Source organism: Maylandia zebra, linkage group LG20, assembly GCF_041146795.1.
Source record: "Maylandia zebra isolate NMK-2024a linkage group LG20, Mzebra_GT3a, whole genome shotgun sequence".
In the NCBI taxonomy this organism is placed as follows: Eukaryota; Metazoa; Chordata; class Actinopteri; order Cichliformes; family Cichlidae; genus Maylandia; species Maylandia zebra.
The window spans coordinates 23358664-23381384 of NC_135186.1; the positions used below are offsets into that span (position 1 = coordinate 23358664).

Consider the following 22721-nt stretch of genomic DNA (forward strand, 5'->3'; position numbering starts at 1 on the left):
TAAACAAACAAGAGAGAAAAGCCGATCAGCTGATCATTGATCAGTTTCATGATTGAAGTAGAAACAGGGGAGGGTGGGGGGAGAATGAGAGAAGAAGAGGTAGCTGTGCAGCAAAGACACAGAATAACTCCAGCTTTGTGTCTTTTTCATTGTAGCTGAATTACGGGACAAACTGTGTTCCTTTTCACCTCAATACAAAACGCACAATATTTTCTCTGAATACGAGACGATTCCGTTTTTTACGGGACGGTTGGAAACTCTAACCTTATAAATAAAATAAGATAAAACAAGTTCAACATCATTAACATCATAGCACCCGCCCAGCAGTATATAAACTCCGTCATGCTAGCTAGTACGCAGTACGAGTTATTGTAACTGACTGTAAAAAGTCAGCATAACGAAAACTCCACCTAAACTTGGTTTATATCTGACCCAGATAGACTGCAGGTCATAACTTCTTACCTGAAGTTCAGTTGACCGCCTCGGGTCTCTGCTCCTCCTGCCTTTCCGTCATCCACCTGCCAGCGTGTTGCATCTGCTGGCCTCCATCACTTGCTAATGTTACTGAATCTGTGGAAGCTCCACAATAGCCACCACCAAACAATTGCGTTACTTTTACACATCTCCCAGCATCTGGCCAATACACCACCTTTCAGTGTTTACAAAAAAAACCCCCCATCGGCCCATAAAAACGAAAAATCACCATCGGGCATACCGGGCAAAGGTCTCTCAAGGTGAAAATCTCAACCCCATAGAGCATGCTTTTCAGTTACTGAAGGCAAAATTGAATGCAGAGAGACTCACGAACAAGCAACAACCAAAGGTAGTTTGAAGTAAAAACTTAGAGAGGTAACACAGCATTTGGTGGTGTCCGTGGGTTCTGGACTTCAGGCTGCATTGACTGCAAAGGAGTTTCATCTAAGGATTAAAAACAACACTTATTTTAAAAATTTTGCTGGACAAATGTTATGTAAGGATGTGAAGGTAGAATGAGTTGAACAAAAAGCAAGGCCTTTATCGAGGCTGATGGCAGGAAAATAAAAAATGCTGAGCATTACCGTATTTTCCACACTATAAGGTGCACTTAAAATTCTGTAATTTTCTCAAAAATCGACAGTATGCCTTATAATCCGGTGCGCCTTATGTATGAATTCTGGTTGTGCTTACTGACCTCGAAATGATTTTATGTGGCGCTCAAAAATCTGTCAAAAAATGTTTTAGTACGACTTTGGTAAGCTACGAAGCCACTTAATGGATTGTCGGAGCATTACGGCTATTGTAGTCAGGAGCCTCGCAGAAAAAATGAAAACGTACAACTCTGCTATCACTTCCAACATAAATGAAGACAGGAAAGTAAACAGCAGTGACGTTTGTAGGGTTACTGAAGTTGGACTAGCTGGTATATAATCATGTGCTACGTGATCACTAGCAACACCGCTACGTTAGCATAACATAAACACAGTGAAGCTGGAGGATGAACGCTAATATTTTTCCACTCGATAAAAGTTAACACAAAAGTTCTTGATGGTTAGGGACAAATGCAATCACATGGCAGGATGCTGTAAACGGACCAAACTTCAGTAGGGAGAACAACTGAGATGATCCTTTCACAATACTGTCACGGTCCGGGGCAGCGGCCGTGTGGAGAGCGGAAGGAGGACTCAAAACACAGCACTTATTCAGGTGTGAGGGTGATTTATTGATAATATCCAATATAAAGTGGGGATGGTAAAACAGAACTAAGGATGAACTAACTGGGAGAAACTACACAAAGAAATAGCAAACCTGAGCATGAAGGGAGAACAGCAGGGAGAGCACGCAGGGGATTACACCAGGTATGAACACAGACGACGCGACGAGGAGCAGAGGAAATCACACACTATAAGTACACAAAGAGACACTGGGAAATCACACACAGGTGGGGGAAACAGCTGGACCTGATTAACCTGACGAGACAGGGGAACACTAACAACAGGGACCAACAGAGGGAGCACAAACCCAGAACCCAGTATCTAAAATCCCAAAACACAAACCATCCCAAAACAGCCCATGAATAATAAAGAGAATAATAACAATAAGGGACACAAACACAAAGTCACTCAGTCATGGCCGCAGGACCATGACAAATACGAGGTTATTCATTAATATACTGCAACAACATGGGAATAGAGCAGCTGCAAGAGAATTCAGCATTAATGAATAAATGGTACGGAAGTGGAGGAAGCAAGAAGAATGAGTTGAGTAAAGTTTGACTTACCTGACTGTTTTGTTTTGCTTAATGCGCCTTATAATCCGGTGCGCCAAAAAATATGGCAAGTACAAAAGAAAAATTGAGCTCATTAAACTTGAACTAGAAAACACACTAAAGCTAGAAACACTGGGATTACAAAATACTGATGCTAAAAGGACCAGAACATAAATGGACACTCAGACAAAGGATCTAGAGAGATAATAAATAAAAAAAATACACAGAAGAAGTAATTATGGGAAGTGAAGACTTCTGGGAGGAATGAGACATGAATGAACTAAATCACAGAAGATAAGACACAAAACTAAAAGCAAAGTACCAGGACCACAACTCTCAAACTAAAACAGGAAGTTTTAACTAAACAGGGAATACAGAGAATAATCCAGATACAAAGGACATGACACATGAGGAAGAGCGGGGAATAAACTAATGCAATTAGGAAATGAGAACACAACTAAATATACTTAAGAGTAAAATATGCAAGAAAAAATATAACTACTAAGAGAACCAAAAATCTCAGGGAATATTTAAATGAATACTAGAAAGACTCCCAAAAACATCAACCTAATTTCCAAAAGGTTGATGTAATGCTTGCATTGAACGCCCTGGAATGAAATCTTAAAGTCTGCACATCAGTCTTGGTTCTTTGATTTAATCACCACCAGACAACTGGTTTACAAGTTTTTCACAAAAACCTGTGAACTGTAGCTACATTGTAACTCACTTGGCTAAATTGTTGCTGTTTTGCTCAGTTGGTTAATCAATTGATCAGTATCACCACCGGACAACTGCCGTACATAAGAATGAGGCCACTACATCTGTCTGTTAGGAGCAGCACCTACAACTAGACCACGCTAGATGTGAAGTCTGCAGTGATCACAATGGGAACTTTCAAATGACGAGTTCTGCATTACTCCTTTATTTTATTTTCAGAAATCCTACAAATATTGCAGATGCCAGTTTACCAGCTCTGAGAGTGTTCGCAGTATGATCGCAGAATAAAACAACAAAGATGAAAGTAGTGTAAATGTTGCCAGTACTACTCATTTCTGTTTATTGCGTATCCTTTATTTACTCTAACAGGGCTAGCTGGTATAATGCACTCAGTGCACTACGATTGTTTTAATCTAGAGATATGTGCAGATCTTTGCTTTCCCCTGCTTGGTTGATGTAAAAACTTATTTCAGTCCAACAAGGTTTTTTTTGGTTCACTACAGGCCTACTGAGTATCAGGTTATTATTGAAAAAAATAATGAAAATAATGGGAGGCTGAAAACCCTAGACTGTAATAAACCACAATTATCCTTTGAGCTGTAGACCTGAGACTTGACCTGGACCAGCTTTGCTTTGTTTACTTTTCTAGGTCTATTTTTAAGGGTTTGTTGAGTTAACCTTACATCTCCGGCATAGCGAGAAGAACTACATTTCCTTAGTTAATTGTCATTGCACAATATTTGCACAGAATATGACTTAGAAACCCACATATGCCTTGACATTGAGTCATCACCCCAATGATCTCTATTAGGCTAATTAAGCCAATTAACCTACTGAAATAATTCAGCGAGGCCACAGCACCACCTCGCCAACGCTGAACGAAACCCTGAAGGTACATCACACAGAGGCATGTGTGTGACTGATCCCTTCCCAGATACACCAAAAGGACAAGCACTGTTTCATATCATTAGCATAAACAAATTAGGGCATCGCTCCCTCGTTAGGCCAAATATGTCTCATTAGTGCCACAGCTGAACAAACCTCCTGATTAGGCCTCACTGTCTCCCCTTGAAGCCCACAAAAGGAGAGTCTATTTTTTAATTAAGCTCATTTGCATTTACAAATGAGAAGCTAATTAATGAGACTCATTTTCTGGGGCTTTTCTAGTTTGGCAGGAAGCATGTGGAACTGTTTTTACCTGCACGCAGAAAATCCCGGAGTGAAACGAGGACAAGAAAGCGTGGCTCGGAGAACTTAGAGAGCCAATGTTGTTTCTGCTCTTTAAACCAACAAACTGATGTTACATATTTTCAAATCACATCACTGGCAGAGCATCCGTTGTGCAATTCCTCCTACTCGACTTCACAAAGAATCTGTTTTTTGTTTCTTTTTTGATAAGATGGCAGTTGTGACGGAAAGTTCTCATTCAGTTTTGTGTTTGTGGGTACACGTTAGCTAAGAGGCCTCCTCTTGGTGAGCCCAAGGTGGGCAGGATGGAGTAAGGGGAGGTGTGGGTGGCGTGTCATGCGAGGACAAGAAGGTGACAGGGCAATTACAGTGTGCACGAGTGTTAATGTGTGTGCCCGTGTTTGTGAACGTGCACGTGTGTTAGAGAGTCAGAAAAAGAGGGAGAACAAGAGGGAGAGAAAGAGGGAAAGAGAGGTGTGATATCATCAATTAAATAACCCTCCCACACAGCATCTGGTGCTCTCTCTCAGGCCGTCTGTCTCTTTCCCGACCATCGCACGCCGATTTTCTGCTTCTCCGTTTGTTTTTCCTCTTTCTGTGCTTTAGTAGTGTCAGTGTTTCTTAAGTTGAACATGCTAGTTAGCCGAAGTCAGAGGGTGTAGCGACGCTTCCTCTGTCTCACTAAGCATCGGATTTCACATCCTACAAAAATAAATATACATATATATCTATATATGCACAGGTTGGCTTGAACACACAGGCTGATGGAGGGCAAAACCTGAAATAGAAGAGTTAATGTAACCAAGTGGAAGACTGTTGAGGGCAAAATCACTGACCGCATGTTAATAAGGCAGATGTGCACACTTTGCTTATTAATTCTTAACTCGTTGCGTTAACTGTGCTACTTCAGTTTGGGCAAAGTCCGTGATTCAGTAAGACATTTTTCCATGCTAATGAGACCACTGTCCTCTCTGTCTTCCTCTGCCGCACCATCTTTCCTCCTCTGATTTATTATGAAATGAGGCCAGTTCATGTGTATTGTAGTAAGACTAATATGAGATCCAATGATGAGGACAAAGAAAGCTTTCATATTAATAGGAAGAATCCAATTATAAGTTTACGTGAACTGCAGCTAGCAGGGAAAATTAATTTGCATTTTAACATTTTGGGTTTTGATGTTAGATTGAAAGATGAGAAGGAAAGAGGGAAAGCTCTGAAATGAGAAAAGGGGGGAAATTACAGATGTGCAATTTGGTGTGAATGGATCAAATCAGCAGTTCAAATCTTTTAAGGTGAGAAGTGATGAATGGAATGATGGTGTTGCACATAAAGCAGAGACATAGGGGTTTTTTTTTTTTTTTTTCATGTGTGAGTGTTATTCTTTGTGCGAGTGCTGACACGGGGCAACATCTCTCTCTTCATGTGCATGATTTTAGAATCTAGGTCAGCCTGGTGAATTAGAAACAATCTGCATCCCTCTGCATGCCTACAGTGAAGCCATCCAATAAGGATCCGTGTGTATGCGCACGACACCCACTCACACAAACAGACACATACGCGTGCACATCAATCAAGCCCTAACAAATATAATCCAATTTTAGATATGAGCCCTAGTTTCTCAAAATTCTCAAAGATTTAAGAGAGAAAAATATTAAAGGTGTTTCTGTTAGGTCTGCTGACAACAAAATGATGTGTCTCTTTGACAAATGAGGGCATTTTTTTTTTCATACCGCAGTTCAGTGCATGAGAATGACACCACTGTGTGGGAATGAGTGGGATTTGATGGAGTCTGCGCTTTGTTGTAGAAAGCTCTTGGTTAATGATATGCCTCTCTCATCCAGCTCGAGTCGCGCCTCCCCTCCCATTCTGCAAGCAAGAGAGATAACGAGGGAGCAGACAGCCCAAAACTTCACACAAAGAAGAGAGGAATCAGCACAACCGCAATCTCAGCCTTCACTCGCAAAACTTTCTCTTCTTCTCTGTCTTCTGTTTGCCGATAGTCTTCAGATGCTTGTTCAAACTTGTTCAAATACGCCTACTGATCAAGTAGGGGACAGCTGCACTTGTGTAACTTAAATGTTGGAGGGCTCTCTGGAAACAAGTCCAATCTGAATGTAATGTATAAACAAAAAACTGAATCTGAGGGTAGCTCAAGGCAGGAACTGCAGTAAGGTGACGGAGACACTTTGAGTCCGTGACTCATAACTATGAGGACTGTTTGCTTGCGAGCGTGCCTGTCTTCACTCTGTGCACGCTCGTGCGTGTGCACTTGCCTTCCACATATGTGCATGCGGGTGTGCACGAGTTTACGCAAGCTTACATGTTGTATTCGTGCGCGCATGTCTGCGACTCACTGGGACAGAGGCTCGTCCCCCTCTAGAGCACCATGCTCTGATGGATGTTAATGTGGACTGACGCAGGGGTGTCCCCCGAGGGAGGGAACATGGCCAACGAGTGAGGAAGGGTGTGTATGTGGGTGTGTGTTTCTGTGTATGTGTGTATGAGATGGGGAGGGGGATTCGTTCGTTCTAATCCTCTCCCTTCTTCACAGAGCCAGAGCGGGGAAGAGGCACTGAACCGCCCAATGAATAAATAAAAGCCTCAGCCCCTGCTTCCTCCTCCTCCTCTCCCCTCCAGCCCAAAGCCCTGCACAGGAGCACTTAAAAGCATTTTAACAAGAGAGTCACTTCATTAAATATGTACTTCCTGTCCACAAAAACCCTAGAAGGAAAACTCTGGGTGACTTTTCACATTGTGAAATATTGGGAAAAATGTGGGGGTGGGGGGTGGGGGCATTCATGGGAGTTTGAGGCAGACAGAGAAACTATTGCGCAGAGAGACAAAGGGAGAGAAATATAGCAGTGCTGAAAAAAAGGACAAGCAAGGCGAGATAACAGGAGCAGTGAGGTGGAAATTGGTGAAGACCTGTCAGATCTCTCTAAATTTTCACAAACCACACATCAGGGCAGTTTTGCGTTCATATTGCATCCTTTTTATGTTTGTGTGTGTGCGCCCATTTGTTACCTGTTTTCAAAGCTTTGACAGAAAACAAATTTCATCAAATTACATTGCAGAGTCGAATAAGACTGAAAAAGAAGAAACAGAGTAAGATAAAGACAGTGGGGGGATGAGTTCTGCTATGCAATCAGCTCAAAATTTTAAAGACTTAAAGTTTGTAGGAAATTTTGGAGGGAAAGAAATCGATGTTTCTTTCGTGTTTTTGAAGCCACTGCAAGAAATGGTGCAACTTAAGCACCAAATTCAGCTCGATGGTGTATTAATGTTGAAACAGGCTGCTGTTAAAAGGGACTGTACCACCTCTGAGCACTTTTCACCCAGACATATTTAATATGTCATAAAAAGAGGAGTTCAGGTCAAATGTTAAATCTTTTAGCTTGCATCGGTGTCACATCTGCAGTCTAGAAAATGCTCCACACAGACGGTGATGGTGTTTATCAAAAGCACATTCATTCGATCTTTTGCGAGTTTATAATTTAAACTTCAAAATACATTTTGAAATTTGGGACATTCAAGGATCTAATTTAAAAAATCATGCGAAATATGATTACTGACATTCAATTTTTCATACCAAGCTTTACAGACACATACCTCTACTATAAATAATGCAAAGTGGTGCCTTAAGTAACACTTCAGATTGGGATATCTGTTGGGAAAGGTGATAAAGATCAGGCATATACACCATAAATACAACAATGCATCTGTACAGACCTGCTTAAAATGAACATAATCTGACCTGTAAAGTTTCTCATTGCAGAGATCACTTTACTGGTTAACCCTTGTGTGGTGTTTGGGTCCGTCGGGCTTGTTTTCAAAATCTCAACAAAAAAACCCAAACATTTTATCACGATTCAACCTCAGATTTTTCTCGTTTTCTGTGACCTATGAAATAACACATTTTCTATGACTTCCCATTGTGAAGTGTGCAGATGTTGTTCAACCAGAGCTAACAGTAATGTCTGCACGACATCAAATAAGAGTTTAAACCTTGCATCCTACTAAATAATCCTTATTGGGAGATTATTTCCTGATCTAAATTCTGTTCTAGATTCAGTAGTAAAAGATGAGCTGCACTGTGTGTGCCCAGGATAGACAGGAAAACACAGTATACGTGCATCAAGTGTAAGAAATACATATGCAACACACAGGAAAGCTCTGCCCCTCATGTGTTGCATAAACTGGCACGAATAAGATATTCCATTAGGGACTAAAAAAATAGACTAACATGAATCTCTTCACTTTCTAATTCAAGTAAATATCAAACTTTGGCAAACTTTGCTTCCTTTATATTTGTTCAAGGTACAGATGTTACGATTTTTCTTATTATATTTTGTTGTATGACTTGAAGATTAATGGTATTTTATTCAAACTGGCTCTAACAGAGGAAAATACCAAATATTTACTGTATAATATGTGGTATATGTTGCTTTAAAGCGGGATAAAGTAAACATCTGTTAAGTATTTCTTTGCATACATCACTCTCCACCATTTGGCCTTAGAACTGAAGAAGCTTCTCGGATGAGAGGTGAAACGTCTTCAAGTAACTTGAAGAAGTCCAGACGCTTTTCTTTGCAAGCTCCTTTGACTACGATGACCTGGATGACTGAGAACCTTCACAGACATTTTGCATACATTTATATGGCCGTATTGATTTGAAAACTAAAAAATGCAGTGAATCCATCAGACCTGCAAGCACTAGCTGAATACACCACACAAGGGTTAATATGCCATTCAGTCTGGAATGTTTGGCCTCCAAGATGAATCTAACTCGCCAGCATTATTCATGTAGGAAAGGACATTTTAACTCTGAATGAAACTCCTCCTGTGCTGTGGTCTTATTTCAGCAGCTGCAGGTTTGTCATTTCATACACTTTTCAAGTAGAAAATAACAGACTATTTGTAAAAAGAGGAATCACGAGGTTAAGGGGAATTAGCCAACTGACATCTAAAGATGTTAAAGCAATACAGCACTGTTTTAATTCTGGACATAGCAAAAATGAACATCTAAACACTAGCAAGGTTAGGGAGGGTTACTAAAGGAATACTAATTCAAATACACTCCCCAGTCACTTCAGTATTTCATAAAGTGCCGATCTACTTGGACTTTTCTGCTAAACAATTTCTAGGATTTACAGAGAATGGTTGGAAAAAGATAAAATATCCAGTGAGCATCAGTTCTCTTGTTGATCATATGTTGGTGATAATTTGATATCTTGGTGATATGTTGTTGATGCCAGAGATCAGAGGAAAATGGCCTGATGGCTTCAAGAAGAAAGGACGGCAACAATAACTCAAGTAAGGACTTGTTACAACCAAGGAATGCAGAAGAGCATCTCTGAATACTACAGCAGCAGAAGACCACACTGGGTGTCACTCAAGTGCCCTATGTTTTGTATTATGTATTTATATATTTTAACTTAATTCATGATCTTTTCCCAAACATAACCAAAAACTAAAAGTAACATTTACATTTTAAAAATCCGCAAGTGCCAAGGTCTCAGAAGTGCATGAACCGCAGTCTTCTAGCTGACAAATCAGAGGCTGTTGTAGGCCTCTATTTTGGATCCATATTCTCAGGGTGTCCCATAAACCCCTTGCTGGTTTGTCAAGGCCCCAGTGGCAAAGGAGACCTTATGTGTAACACCGAGATTCAGGGCAGGGCAAAACAGCACTGAAGTACAAATAAGAACAAATTGATTTGGGAATTGGTCGCATGTCAAGAAGATATAGAAAGCTGTTAAAGTTGCATCCAAGAGTGTCTGAGATGACAGCATACACAACACGAGATAGTAATTAGTATGTTATTGCGTGGTTTGCATTATTTGTTGCTGAGCTTAATCTCCACGGAAAATATCTTAGTCATGGATTAGCTGGAATATTTCAAACAAACGGCGTATGTTGAAAAGACAAGAGACATTAATGCAGTGGGGCTTAGGGCAGTATTCTAGCAAAGTCCATCCAGTTAACAAACAGATGGATTGGCTGGTCATAGAAAATAATTTTTTACTGCTTACTAAGTTTTGTTTTTTTTTTCACTTAAAAATACAACTGCTGACTGCTTTGACCTCCACGGTGATCAGGCTAACAGAACAAATCATCATCAAAACAAAAAAAGCACACTTTTAGATAACATTTTTATGATCTACACAGTCAGTAGTGAAAACAGAGACAGGTGTTCACCTTGTCCCAATGCATTTTCTTTCAGCACAAATTCTTTGATGTTTTGACTCCAAATCTTGGATATACATATGTGTGTCAAAAGGGAACGGTTGGATTTATGCTGTTCCAGCTGTGTGTGGCTACAATGTGGTAACATCCAGCTCGGAGCGAAGTCCACAAACATGCCGAATGGCTACTTGTGGATGGTTATAAAACTCAGTCACTCTCCAAAGACACTGACGCTCAACTTTAAAGTCTAACACAAAAAAGCTTATGTTTGAAATAAAAATTACCAGTTCAAGCTGTAGTAAGGCTTAAAGTTGTCAAGTCACACATGCCATTTCGTCTAGGCTGATAGTAAAAATAAAGGTGGTTACGCATACAGCCCATGGACATATATGATATCACAGTAGCTACAACCATCTTTTATTTACAGTATATGGTTACATACTTGCTGGTGGCTGTAAATCTCAGTTTTGCTTCTATGGAAAACATGAAGGTGCCTTTGTGCTATTTGCTATTTACAAAAAATGTAGGTGACACTCCGCATGTTATGCATCACCAACACAGCTTATATAATGCAGTTTTAGTATAGCCAGTGTTTAATCACTAATAAATATAATCAAACCCTTGATGTGAAAGAGTCATTCATGGTTGGTTTAATCTAAATCTGTCAGTGATTCAAACTGTTACTTTCAGCATATTACAAAAGCATAATTTAGAACAGTAAATAGCTTTCTTTTATACCTACTGTATCACATCATATTTGTGTTTTTTTCCCCCTTTTGTTCTTTCTTGAAGCGTATAACCAGGCGGTACATTATATCACGGCTAATTGGTACCTTCAGATCAGGTACAGAAATTACTGCTCACTTTGCTGATTCATACTGAATGAATGATTTAAAGTCACTGATTACATTCTTGGTTCATTTCTTTTATCACATTTCAAATGCACTCGAGAATATACATTAATTAGCAACTGTATTTCTTCTCATACTGCTGCAACAGTCTGCACTGAACCTGACCGCCTTAACTTAACTGATTATTTCACTCTTCTGTTGGTTCAAACTTTTAGTGCCTGAAAGCTTGCGTGTTGTGCTTCCTGAGTAATTGTGTATCTTTTGATATATTAGACATTACATGTGTTAAAGGCCCATGTTTGAGTAGATTTTGAGCCATGTACATGCATCACTGTCCTTCTGAAATATTAACACGTAAGCTGCACAAAGCTTGTCATTATTATTTTGATTCTAACTTCTGTTTTTAGGAGTTCAACCAAATCATCTCATATTTATGCATATCCATGTCAGGAGCAAAAGAAAGACATGCACTGGAAGCACTAAATCTATTCAAATCAATACGAAAAAAATTAATAACACTAACAGCTAATGGATTTTTAAAAAAAACTACGAACCAAACTGCAGCAAGAAAATATTTTGCACTGATTCTATTTTAATTCTGAGTGGTATTGTATTTGCCCTAGTTGGTAGAGCCACATAGAAATAGCCAGATTCATGCACTCTGCATGTTACAATGCAAACATCATTATCAAACCTGAAGCATGACAACCTGAAACAGCATTATAAACTCACAAGATTGCTGTATGACAAAGTTTTGCTGACAAAATCACATTTTCACAACAGTGTTTACCCTAGTTCTGTGCACATGCTGATTAAATCATTCAGCTCTTTAAACCTGTTTACACAATCAGCTGCTTCTTGCTCTAACCTTTGTTACTTTCCAACATGCCAATCTACCGGCCAAATGCCACAGATTACTGAACAGGCCACATGGAACCTTTGGCACGTTCATCTATCACACAGTGGATTTAGTTCCTGAAGATACTACATCTGAGTAGTAACTCAAACTGTGGGGAAACTTGCTGCTCCTATTTTTGAGACTAGCAGCTGTTAAGGACTCACACTGATAAGAGAGGATATATTATTCTCATTTTCCTCTCTATATTTTCATTCTAATGACTCTGGAGTAGATCTGCATGATTCACATATGTACTAACAGTTTATGTACCCCATCAGTTCATTTTAGCTCTTTTCTGTCTTTAAGTCCAGTTTTTTCCTTTTGGCCAAGTTACGAAAGCCTGCAGAGGGGCAGTGACCAGTTCTTGTGAGGTGTCCTGCTTGTACATTTTGGGCAACTAGAGGATTGTACAAAGATGGCATCCATGATGAGATGGCATGGCCACAGCAGAAAAACATTTAAAAGCCTAGCAGAAGTCTGACGCCTGAGTTTTGTGCACACGGGTATTAGGTTTACCTCTTTATTTGAAACTGCTGCCACAGTCAGTATGAACATGTGCATCACTGTAGCTGCCTTTGGTCATTGTTTCTGCTACTGCTATGATCACAAGTTTTTTCCTCCTTGTGGCATCAATACAAATCAGTTTTATGTAATAGGACAACATTAAACATTTCATTCCAGCTCTAATTTAGTATGGTCACTGCACTTTGAGGACTCAGTGTGAAAGATGCATTCATATGTTAGTGAACACCTTGGTGCATATGGAGAAGAGACTGGAGGGCTACTTTTGTCTTTCAGAAACCATTGCATTCAACTTAAAGGCATCTTCTAGAAAAGCTGGCGAGTGAGCACTGCGGAAATACTGTTTTTTTGAACTCAATCATGATGCATGTTCTTAAATAGCTGTAGACATGCGTTTGACAGCTGAGACCACACAACTCACTTGTGAATTGGTTCTGTTCCTTTTGCAGCACTCATTTAAACATTTTGTGTTGACTTATTACAGAGTACGGCTGCGGCACCTTTAAGGGGGGCGAAAGGGACTCTAAAGTGGGTCAGAGTAAAAATATCTTCAACAATTATTCATGGGACCCCGCCTATCTCTACCATACCTCCACCCTGTGAAAAATCTGCATTGCACTGCAGTGAGGGGAGACAAAATGGAGGGAAAAAGAGATATGGCGCGAAGGGAACCATGGAGGATGGAATTTCGGGATAAAGAGACCAAACACAGAGTCAGGAGCGAGTACTTTGTTTAGTTCTTTTGGCTCGGCTTGTGATGAAACGTGGGTGCAATAGGCGATATGCAACGTACAATGTGCAAGCTGCACTTGACAAAGATTTCCTTTCATGTTCAATGCTAAATTTTGCCAACTTTTGCTCTGTCATCATCAGAAAAGATCTTCCCAAACACTAACATTGTACCCGCCATTTCAGCTGACTCCTAAGACTGACTGAATTAAACATTTACCACACCGACCACAGCGATCTCGTGCTAACTAACTTCCTGTCAATTCTAAGATGAAAATAGAGAGGTTTGAATTGGGGAAAGGCTTTGCAAAGCGGAAAGTTTTGCGAAATCTCTCTGATTGGGCAGGTACAAAGTGTGTCCGGTGATTTGTGACAGCGTGGGGATTTTTGGAGACTCTGGATTGCGTGCTTAAGGTTGAGTGAGACTAAGACTTTTGGGTTTGTTTCATGAGTGCCTTGGCTGAAAGCATCACGACCGGAGCAATGAATAAAATAAAGAGCTCTAATTATTTGTGCAAAAGAAGAAGAAGAAGAAGAAACTAGATTCCAGTGCAGCAGAGGGGTGTCATGGCTGCCAGGTCCCTGCAGGTCTGCACTGTAAATCCACACATTAATCAGAGTCGGCAGGGAGAGATCAAAGGAGCCTGTTCCATCTTTACTCAGAGCAGCACTTTGATGTGTGCATGTGTGTGCGTGTGTGTGTCTGTGTGTGTGTGTGTGTGTGTGTGTGTGTGTGTGTGTGTGTGTGTGTGTGTGTGTGTGTGTGTGTGTGTGTGAGAGAGAGAGAGAGACAGAGAGAGAGATGGGGAGTGAATCAGACAGAGAGGGAGCAGGGTTGAAAGACAGCCTGAAAAGAAAACTCTCATCCTGCTGGGGTTTGAGATACAATCAAGACCTGGTCTAACTTTGAATATCAGCACCTGTTAAGACTAAAAAGAGAAGAAAAAAAAATGCTCCCGCTCACTGCATGCACGGGAGTCTACAAAGAGCAAAATTAGCGCACATCATGATGACAGCGTGAAGCCAACACAGCCGTGTGTATAACATGGATGCTCGCGTCCACACGTCTGCATGCATGCACATATAAACGCATTTGCCTACGTGCTTTGCCGCGTGCATTGTTCCTGTCAAATGTGACCGCCGCCAATTTCGGTGCAATGGAAAGTACTTTCCTGCCCCATGGTGGTCCTCCCCTGTCACTGCAGCGTAAGCCCTTCTCCCTTCCTCGCAGCAGACACTGTCACAGAGGATGGTGGTACGCCACCATCGCTTGGCAGCTGAGCCTGCAGTTGCCATGGCGACACGGAGCTGCAGCAGAGGCTTTAAAAGCATCATGTATTAATAGTTGGTGTGTTGACACTTTTTGTGCTTCTTCCATTCTCTGTGAAGCGGGAGCTTTTAGTGCCCAGTCCTGCTTGGAGAAGGTGAGGATTCTGTGTAGTGCTGTTAGCCGAACACTTGGGGATCTGATCTCAGTGAGCAGAGAAGTGCAGTACTGCCATTGCTGTATCTACTTACAGTACAAGGCTACGTTTCACTAACACTCTAGATCCTTAGTCTTAAAGTTAGTGATATTATTAATGCTCTGTGTACACCTTAGAGCTCTGCTTTTGTTTAGATGCTGTTTGCAAAACCCCTTTAAAATAAGCTTCAGTAGTTAGATTGACATGAACATTTGTGCGGTAGAAATAGCATAATCAAATCACACAAAATAACTCAAGAAATGACCAAAACTTTCTTTACAGACAGACCGTTTCTTTTCTGTTGTAATATGTCTAGGGTATTCTTTTTTTTTTTTTTCAATTAATGGACGTCTCTGCCATCTGCTGGCAGAAACTAATACTGAAAAGGTGAATTGCACATTAAGTTTGAGAATTAGATTTAACAAACTATGACGTGATGTAACGCCCACCCTTAATCATCAGAGTAAACCTGGACTATGTAGTGTTTGAAGTCACACACGTGAATAAATTGTAATATACAATGAGGTTTTCACCTACAAAAAATATGTAAATAGCAACAATAAAAATAAAATCAAACCCACACTGAGAGGTTTGTGATCAAACACCTCGCTATTCTCTGTGTGATATTAAGAATATATAACTAGAAAGCATATTAATATTTCTATGGGAAGGATATTGTAGAATTTGTTTGTTATCATGAAGCTACATGTTTGCTACAGCCTTCAATCTTTTGTATATGGAAAATCTTTATACCCTGTTGTGCTTTATGTTATCTTTTTACCTGAGATATTTTTATGTGTCTCGCTAAGCACTGATAACAAAATTAATAACAGATTATTCCACAAAGCTGCTGCATTTTCAGAGTTATGGCATTGTGCATGGTGCTTACTGTCACACTGTCATGACTTACTTTTTGTCATTACAGTTTCCAAAAAGCTGTAAGACTGTAAAAATGTAAATAAAAACACAATAAATTGTTTTGGAAATGATTACAACTAGGGGCAAAGACAACATATCAGATGTTGGTAGACAGAAATGTGTTATTATTATTTTGGTATATGCTTATTTTCAATTTGATTGAAAAAGAAGGATGTCATATTTACCGATGTTTTGTGCTACCTCCTCTTTAAATGCACTCTGTAAGCAAATGAGAACTGAGGAGACTAGTTGCAGTTTTGAATACAAAATTGTGTGAGAGCTGTGTCTGTTTCTAATGTTACCTGGGAGCCTGAAGACATTTCCTGTCCTTTCAGTGTCAACTGCTTGCCATTGTGATGTGATGTGATTTCAAATTCCTGAATTCTTTGGAATCAAAAATGCATACCTATGCAATCTTTTATATGTGAACACCTTTTTCATTTTCTTTACTTTTGAGAGATTCAACCCAACTGGTATGTACTTTCAGGTCCAATCATTTGCCTATTTAGTTATCAGTATTCATCAGGTGTACACAACGATTTCAGTTGTTTTTGTTGATTTGTGGCCCCTCAACCTTTCTGATACACGCTGCTGGCATCAATGGGTTTTTTTTTAATGGAGAAAGAAAGTTGGAGCAAAACAATAAAATGTGTTAGTTTCAACAGTCTATATATTCTCCTTATTCTGTTGGATATGAAATAATTTTAATCAAATAATCTTGTCATTTGAAATCATTGTGTGCTATCATGGTTGGCACAGTGGTTAGCACTGCTGCCTGAAAGCTTTTCTGTATAAAGTTTGCATTTTCTCTATGTGTCTTCACATATTCCCCAACATTCTCCAACAGTCCAACATGCTTTATAGGTTAATCTATAAACTGACTGCGGGTTTAAGTGGTTGTCTGTTTCTGCAATTGACTGATGACCTGTCCAGGGGGTACCCTGCATTCTTTTACCGCAACTTTTTAAGAAACATTTTTGTATTATGTTAGGTTGTCTTATTTTAGACCGCATCTGCCACTTGTCAAATCACACCAACAATAATTCAGTTAAATGTTTCAAAATTCAGTGAAATCAGTTGCTTCAGGATGTCAGAGCAATAGGTTGCCACACAACTACCACACAACTAAGTCATTATACATCAACTAGTAGTAATTGTGTCAAATTCGATTCAACAGTAATTCCTAATCCAAAGGAGTGGAAATACAAAAAAGCACATTGAGATAGTGTACCAAGAATGACTAAGACATGTAGTCCCGTGGACAGACTCAAATGTCCCATCTTTTAAGCCCCTGAATAGCACCGAAGCATTACAGTTTTACTGAGAGACCTAGACAACGTCTAATGCTGTGCTTCCAAGGGGCCATTAACCACACACATAACTCCACTCATGGTGCATTATCTATTTTCCACAACAACAACTGTACATCTGCAGTAACAAAACTAAAAACACCACAGCAGATGCAATAAACACAGTTCTCTTAAACTTAGCAACAAAAACAATGTTCACAGGGCTTGAGGGAAGTTTATCTAAGCCATTATAATAATACAATATATCAAACACGTGCTAATAATTGCATTTGCACACGATCAGAATGTCACACTTTCTCTCCCCATGAAATGAAGGTGCAAACTGCTGTGACTGAGCTTTTCACATACAGTGAATCATTGTGCATCATGAAGATCAAACATCTAAGTGTCTAAGTGAAGTATGAGCCCCTGGAAGTATACACTACTCTTCAATGCAGGTATACTACGGGCATCTTCAAGAGTACTGCGTATATATATATATATATATATATATATATATATATATATATATATATATATATATATATATATATATATATATATATATATATACCTCGTCAAGCTGTCGCACTAGAGCATTTTTAAGGCATCTCCACAAGGTGGCACCATCACCTAAACAAAAATATACACTAACATAGGGGGAGCTGAATGTACAGTGTATGGCTTTAGTGAGTTACGGGAGGCTTCACCGTGGTGTAATGCTCTACAGTGAACTCAGAGTGGCACCGTTATCTCAGCTATCAACTTAGTGACAGTCAGGACACCTGTTCCTCATCCTCAGGAAGTGTCTGACTTGCACTCTAACACCTACAGATATAATGACGTTTTAATTCTGATTATCGTTTGGTATATAATTGTATTACAAATCTTTATTTAGCAGATTTAGCAGATATTTAGAGATCTCAAGTTGACGCTGAGCTATTTTCTTTAAATTCTATCAAAGCATCCTATTGTCTCTTCTTGCAAAGAAGAGTATTGGCCTTTAATATTATCGCAAATTGTGACCATTTTCATGACATTTGGTTACTGATTCTTTCACTAATCACTGACTGGATAGTGTAAGGGGCTGTAACACCTGATGTCTGAGTGTATCTGCCCACGAGCTTTTGTTGGTGCTGATAGCAGAGTGCAGGTGAACGGCGGTCAGGAGGACTGTGGGTTCATTGTTAGGACTATCAATCAGAGAAGGCTGCACAATTGAAACTGATGCCCAAAACTGTCACTGCACTGTCAGCTTGTCTATCTATCACATTCACTTCAAAAAGCAAAACGCTCGAACCTGGAGGTCACATTCCCAAACCTCACAAAATGTCCTTTACCTGATCCCTCACTATGTTTCTGATCTAGACTTCTTCAGATAGGTGAGTCCTTTTTCTCCAACGACCTAGTCGTATGTTAAGGCTTGAGCTCTTCTTCATTTGTGCATTTTAAATGCCTAAAAAAAATCCTACAAATACCTCCAACTTCAAGTTTATTTAAAGTATCGGAAAGAACAGTTTTGTTAAATTTGTATTTATTCGTGGAGAGTGCCGGCATACACGCGGCTGTGTCAGTTTGTGTTGCATTTATCGCTTTGTGATTGAAATTGGGAGCAGACCTGCGCTCTTCCTGAGTTAATTAAAACGCCCCCCTGATTGGACGGGCAGATAATCCCGACGGGCCTCGTGCTCCTACTAACTTGCAAGCAGGGCAGAGCGCCAGTCACAATCTGCCCAAGGCGAGGGAGGGCAAGAAAGACGCGCGAGAGGAAACCGACCGTACGAAAGGGACACGAGCGCTCCGGTCTCAACGAGCACAGTTAGAGAAGTGTTGTTGAACGTGGGCTATGCGCGCAACAAGGGGGGAGCGCAGTGTACAGAGGAGGTGAATGCATGTAGAAGCTTCAGATTCACAGCCTCCTTCTTGAAGAGTCACTGCACTGACAGAGGAAAGGAGTGAAGAAGGAGAGGAACTCCTTGGAAACAGCAACTCTTGGAGAGAACTACGCGAGAACACGCTACTGTTTCCAAAACAAAAGCTAGGATAAAGGATAAGGATAAAGGAAGCGCGGTAGACTTTTCCTGGTCAAAACCTGCTCTGGAAGAGAAAATGAATGTCAACGAAGAGAATCTGCTCAAGTCCATCAGCAACGACGCGCTCCTCGACCTGACGCAGCGCTACGGGCAGTCAGCCTTCGGGTTTGGCGCTGGCCATGGTGCTGGAAGCCCCGGCCGGTACCCGCTTACACCTGCCACTGATTTCCTCTCCGGGCAGACCGCGAAGTCCAACGAGAGCGGCGGGGAACACACGAGCGACGACGAGGATGGCTTCGACTCGCTGGAGTCCCGGAAAAGGGGCTCGTCATTTGGGGACGACAAGCCCGGAGGGGCCCTCGCTAAGAAGAGCAAGGAGCAACGGTCCCTGCGGCTCAGCATCAACGCCCGCGAGAGAAGGAGGATGCACGACCTGAACGACGCGCTGGACGGCCTGCGCGCCGTTATTCCCTACGCCCACAGCCCCTCGGTGAGAAAACTCTCCAAAATAGCCACTCTCCTCCTGGCCAAGAACTACATCCTCATGCAGGCGCAGGCTCTGGAGGAGATGAGGCGGCTGGTGGCGTATCTGAACCAAGGACAGACCATAACCTCACCGATCCCCACCGCCCTGGCACCCTTTGGACAGGCTGCCGTATACCCCTTCTCGGGTTCCGCACTCGCCACCTGTGCCGAGAAGTGCACTACTTACTCTGGGGCACCGTCGAGTCTCTTCAAACACTGTAACGACAAGCCTTGATTTGCTTTAACTCTCTTTCCTGAACTTTTAGCCTACCTATACTGCACCCGTGTCGGTCTCTCACCCACCCTAGTTATTTTAAAACCATTCTGTGGAAAAAAAGAAGAAAAAAAAACGACTTTAGTCTAATGCATAATCTTAAGATATGGTTAAGTGAGCATATTGCAATGTTTCATCCAGATTTAACTGACGCTACATAGAAACTGAACTGCTTAGGCCTTCTTATAGGATGACGTCCCTGTTACTTTGTCGCTTGTACTTTACAAACACTTACAGGCCATGTCCAAATTTGGGTAAATTTGAGAAAGCTTTTGTTATCAGCTCATTTGTAATCTATGCAACATTCAGTAACAACAACACGAAACGACGAAACGGGACCCAATGCTACAACATTTAGATTTGAAACCGCAATTAAGGCTTCCCCCGACTGACTATATGATGCTATGTGGGAGATAAAAAACACAACTTTATGTGATTCTGACTGATATTTTCTGATACCATGTGTTGACAGGTTTGTTTTTATTTTACGTTACTGCACATTTCTCATGATTGTATTGTACAACTTAAAAAAAAATCACTTGCTTCAAGCCCGGTTATCTTAATGGTTATATGACTACAGCCTATCAACTGAAGAAGCGTTTTGGTTGTGTTGCAACATGGATTTCATATATTGTTTATATGTCTTTATAATTAAAACACATATCTATGCTCGGACTCGGTTTGCTTCATTTCAACAACAACGCCACAGCTTTAAAACAGTTTTACACGAGACACACCGCTGACATGATATTTAAACTTCAGGCAGTGTAAAAATACACACTTTACTTAATTTAAAATTTCAAAATTTTCAAATGCATTCTGTTTATATTTACGTTCCGGACACAATGCCGTGTTTTTTAGGAAACCCTGAAAAAACTGACACACTTTTAACGCATCTATTTTTCAAGGCAAACAAATGGGAGAATAACGGTGCATTGTAGCCACAGACAAATTTTATATGTGAAAAAGAAAATAAAAACTATCACGCTGCTAACATGATCTCTACTTCTTACCCTCTGAGTTGAACCCCCCACTCACCCCGCAAAAAATGAGTTGGCATTTTTCTGTTCTTGCATTTCAAGCCTTTGACATGAAGAGATGGGTCTAAACGAGCTCAGTGGGGCTGGTGAGGCCTGTTTGGCACGCAGTGGGGTCGGTGGCGCTGAAGGGAAGTACGCAAGAGCCGCCCGGGGCACCCAGGACCTGTCTCTGGTTATTTGGGTGATTGTATGCTTCCTTGGCGGGCTCTTAAAGCCTGGACAGCTATTAACACGATTTCTGCTCCTGTCTCTTTGGTAGACAATTCACTGAACGTTACAGGGCCAGCTCCCCTTTGCAGGTTGGGCACTGGATGAATTTAGAGCAAAGTATATACATATTTAAAAAGAAAATATGCTTGGTATTTGTACTGGTCAGAGAGAAGTGATATTCACATTCCTGAAAACAAGCATTTGTCTTTGTTTTTGATCATCTCTAACTGTCTGATAGTATCTCTGTTTGGCACACTAATAACAAGTCCATGTTATCGCTAAGTTTACATATCAGTGCTTTATTATTTCTCTTTTTAGTTATAGTAGTGTACATATGTTAATGTAAATAGTCAGATTTCCATTTGTGGTTTTGGGGTGTAAATAAAAAACATCTAACGTCACAAAATATATTACATATTTAACCTATTGATCTGGAAATTAACACTGAACAAAGATCCACACAGTAGTAGTGGATTAAACAACGCTTCCATTAGACTGATTACAATTGTAAACCGTTAGGTAAATGTGCTCTTTTTCAATCACCACCAGCCTGAAAAGTACTTTGATTTGTAAGAAAGAACTTAGAAAAAATGAGTAATACCAGAATAAATGTTGCCTTTAATCTCACAGGTGCTTTTCCTACACTGACATATTCACACTCATTTGTGTTCTTTCTACTTGCTCCGATGAATACATTAAACCAGACATTTGTTCTTGAGCAGTCTGGTAAATCTAGTCAGAGACTAAGTGATCCACCACAGTGTGTCTCTCTTACAATTTAGATACATGTCACAACAACAGGCCACCCATGGCATCTTAAATGGGACCTTTGATGACACATGCCTTGTCTGAGGCCCCGTGAGACAGTTAGGACAGCGGAGATGAAATGTGACAAATGCTGCCAATGATGTGAGGACTCTGGCCCTGCGCTTCATCAGTCCCTGTGCAGCCTAATAGCCATAAATGAGACTGTTGCTTTTTGTGTACCGATGGTTGGGTGGTCACTGTTCCTCCCTATAGGCCTCAGATGTCGAGCTAAAGAAATATATGTTATATTTTGGCACCTTATTATCTTAATGGCCATCAGCGTGCATAGTGGTAGTGTGTTATTTGACATGTTGGCTATACATTAAGACAGATTTGCGGTCTTGCTGGTCACATGATGGTGTTCCCCGATGCTTTAGCCAGTCAGCAGTGAATGAAGTGTGTTTTAAATAATCATTTATCTTCATTTTTCTGTATAACGAGGGCACTTTTGTGTGTTTTACAATTTTCGTAAATGTAAATCAGAATCTGAAGATGTGGGAAGTGGCAAACATTCCTTTTTCTTGTTGTGCAACATGTTGACTGCTCATTTAATTTGCTGATAAATGGACTCAAATTAAATAACTGTTCTTAATTATCCATGTAATAAATTGATAATTACATGGATAATTCATGTGACTTAAAGTAAGTGTCTAATGCAATATCAGAAAGTACAATTTGGTGTTTAAAAATATTAAAATTGAGAGAAATGTACATATCTTTTTTCATAACATACAGTAAAAAAAAGAAAAGAAAAGAAGAAAGAATAAAACAAACACACGTAAAGAATTTTTATCCATACAACTACAATTATACAAACCCATTGATT

The 22721-nt window shown here is 40.4% G+C and overlaps 1 protein-coding gene across 1 annotated transcript; it reads left to right on the forward strand.

Moving 5' to 3' along the window:
- Positions 1–18713: 18713 nt before the first annotated feature.
- On the forward strand, positions 18714–20507 carry bhlhe23 (basic helix-loop-helix family, member e23). The gene has a single exon (XM_004546019.3). It carries the CDS (start codon positions 19116–19118, stop codon positions 19797–19799), a length of 684 nt encoding a protein of 227 aa, XP_004546076.1. The 5' UTR covers positions 18714–19115; the 3' UTR covers positions 19800–20507.
- The last annotated feature ends 2214 nt before the right edge of the window (positions 20508–22721 follow it).

Coding starts and splice junctions, on each gene's coding strand:
- bhlhe23 (XM_004546019.3), top strand. CDS start 19,116: ATGAATGTCAACGAAGAGAATCTGCTCAAGTCCATCAGCAACGACGCG.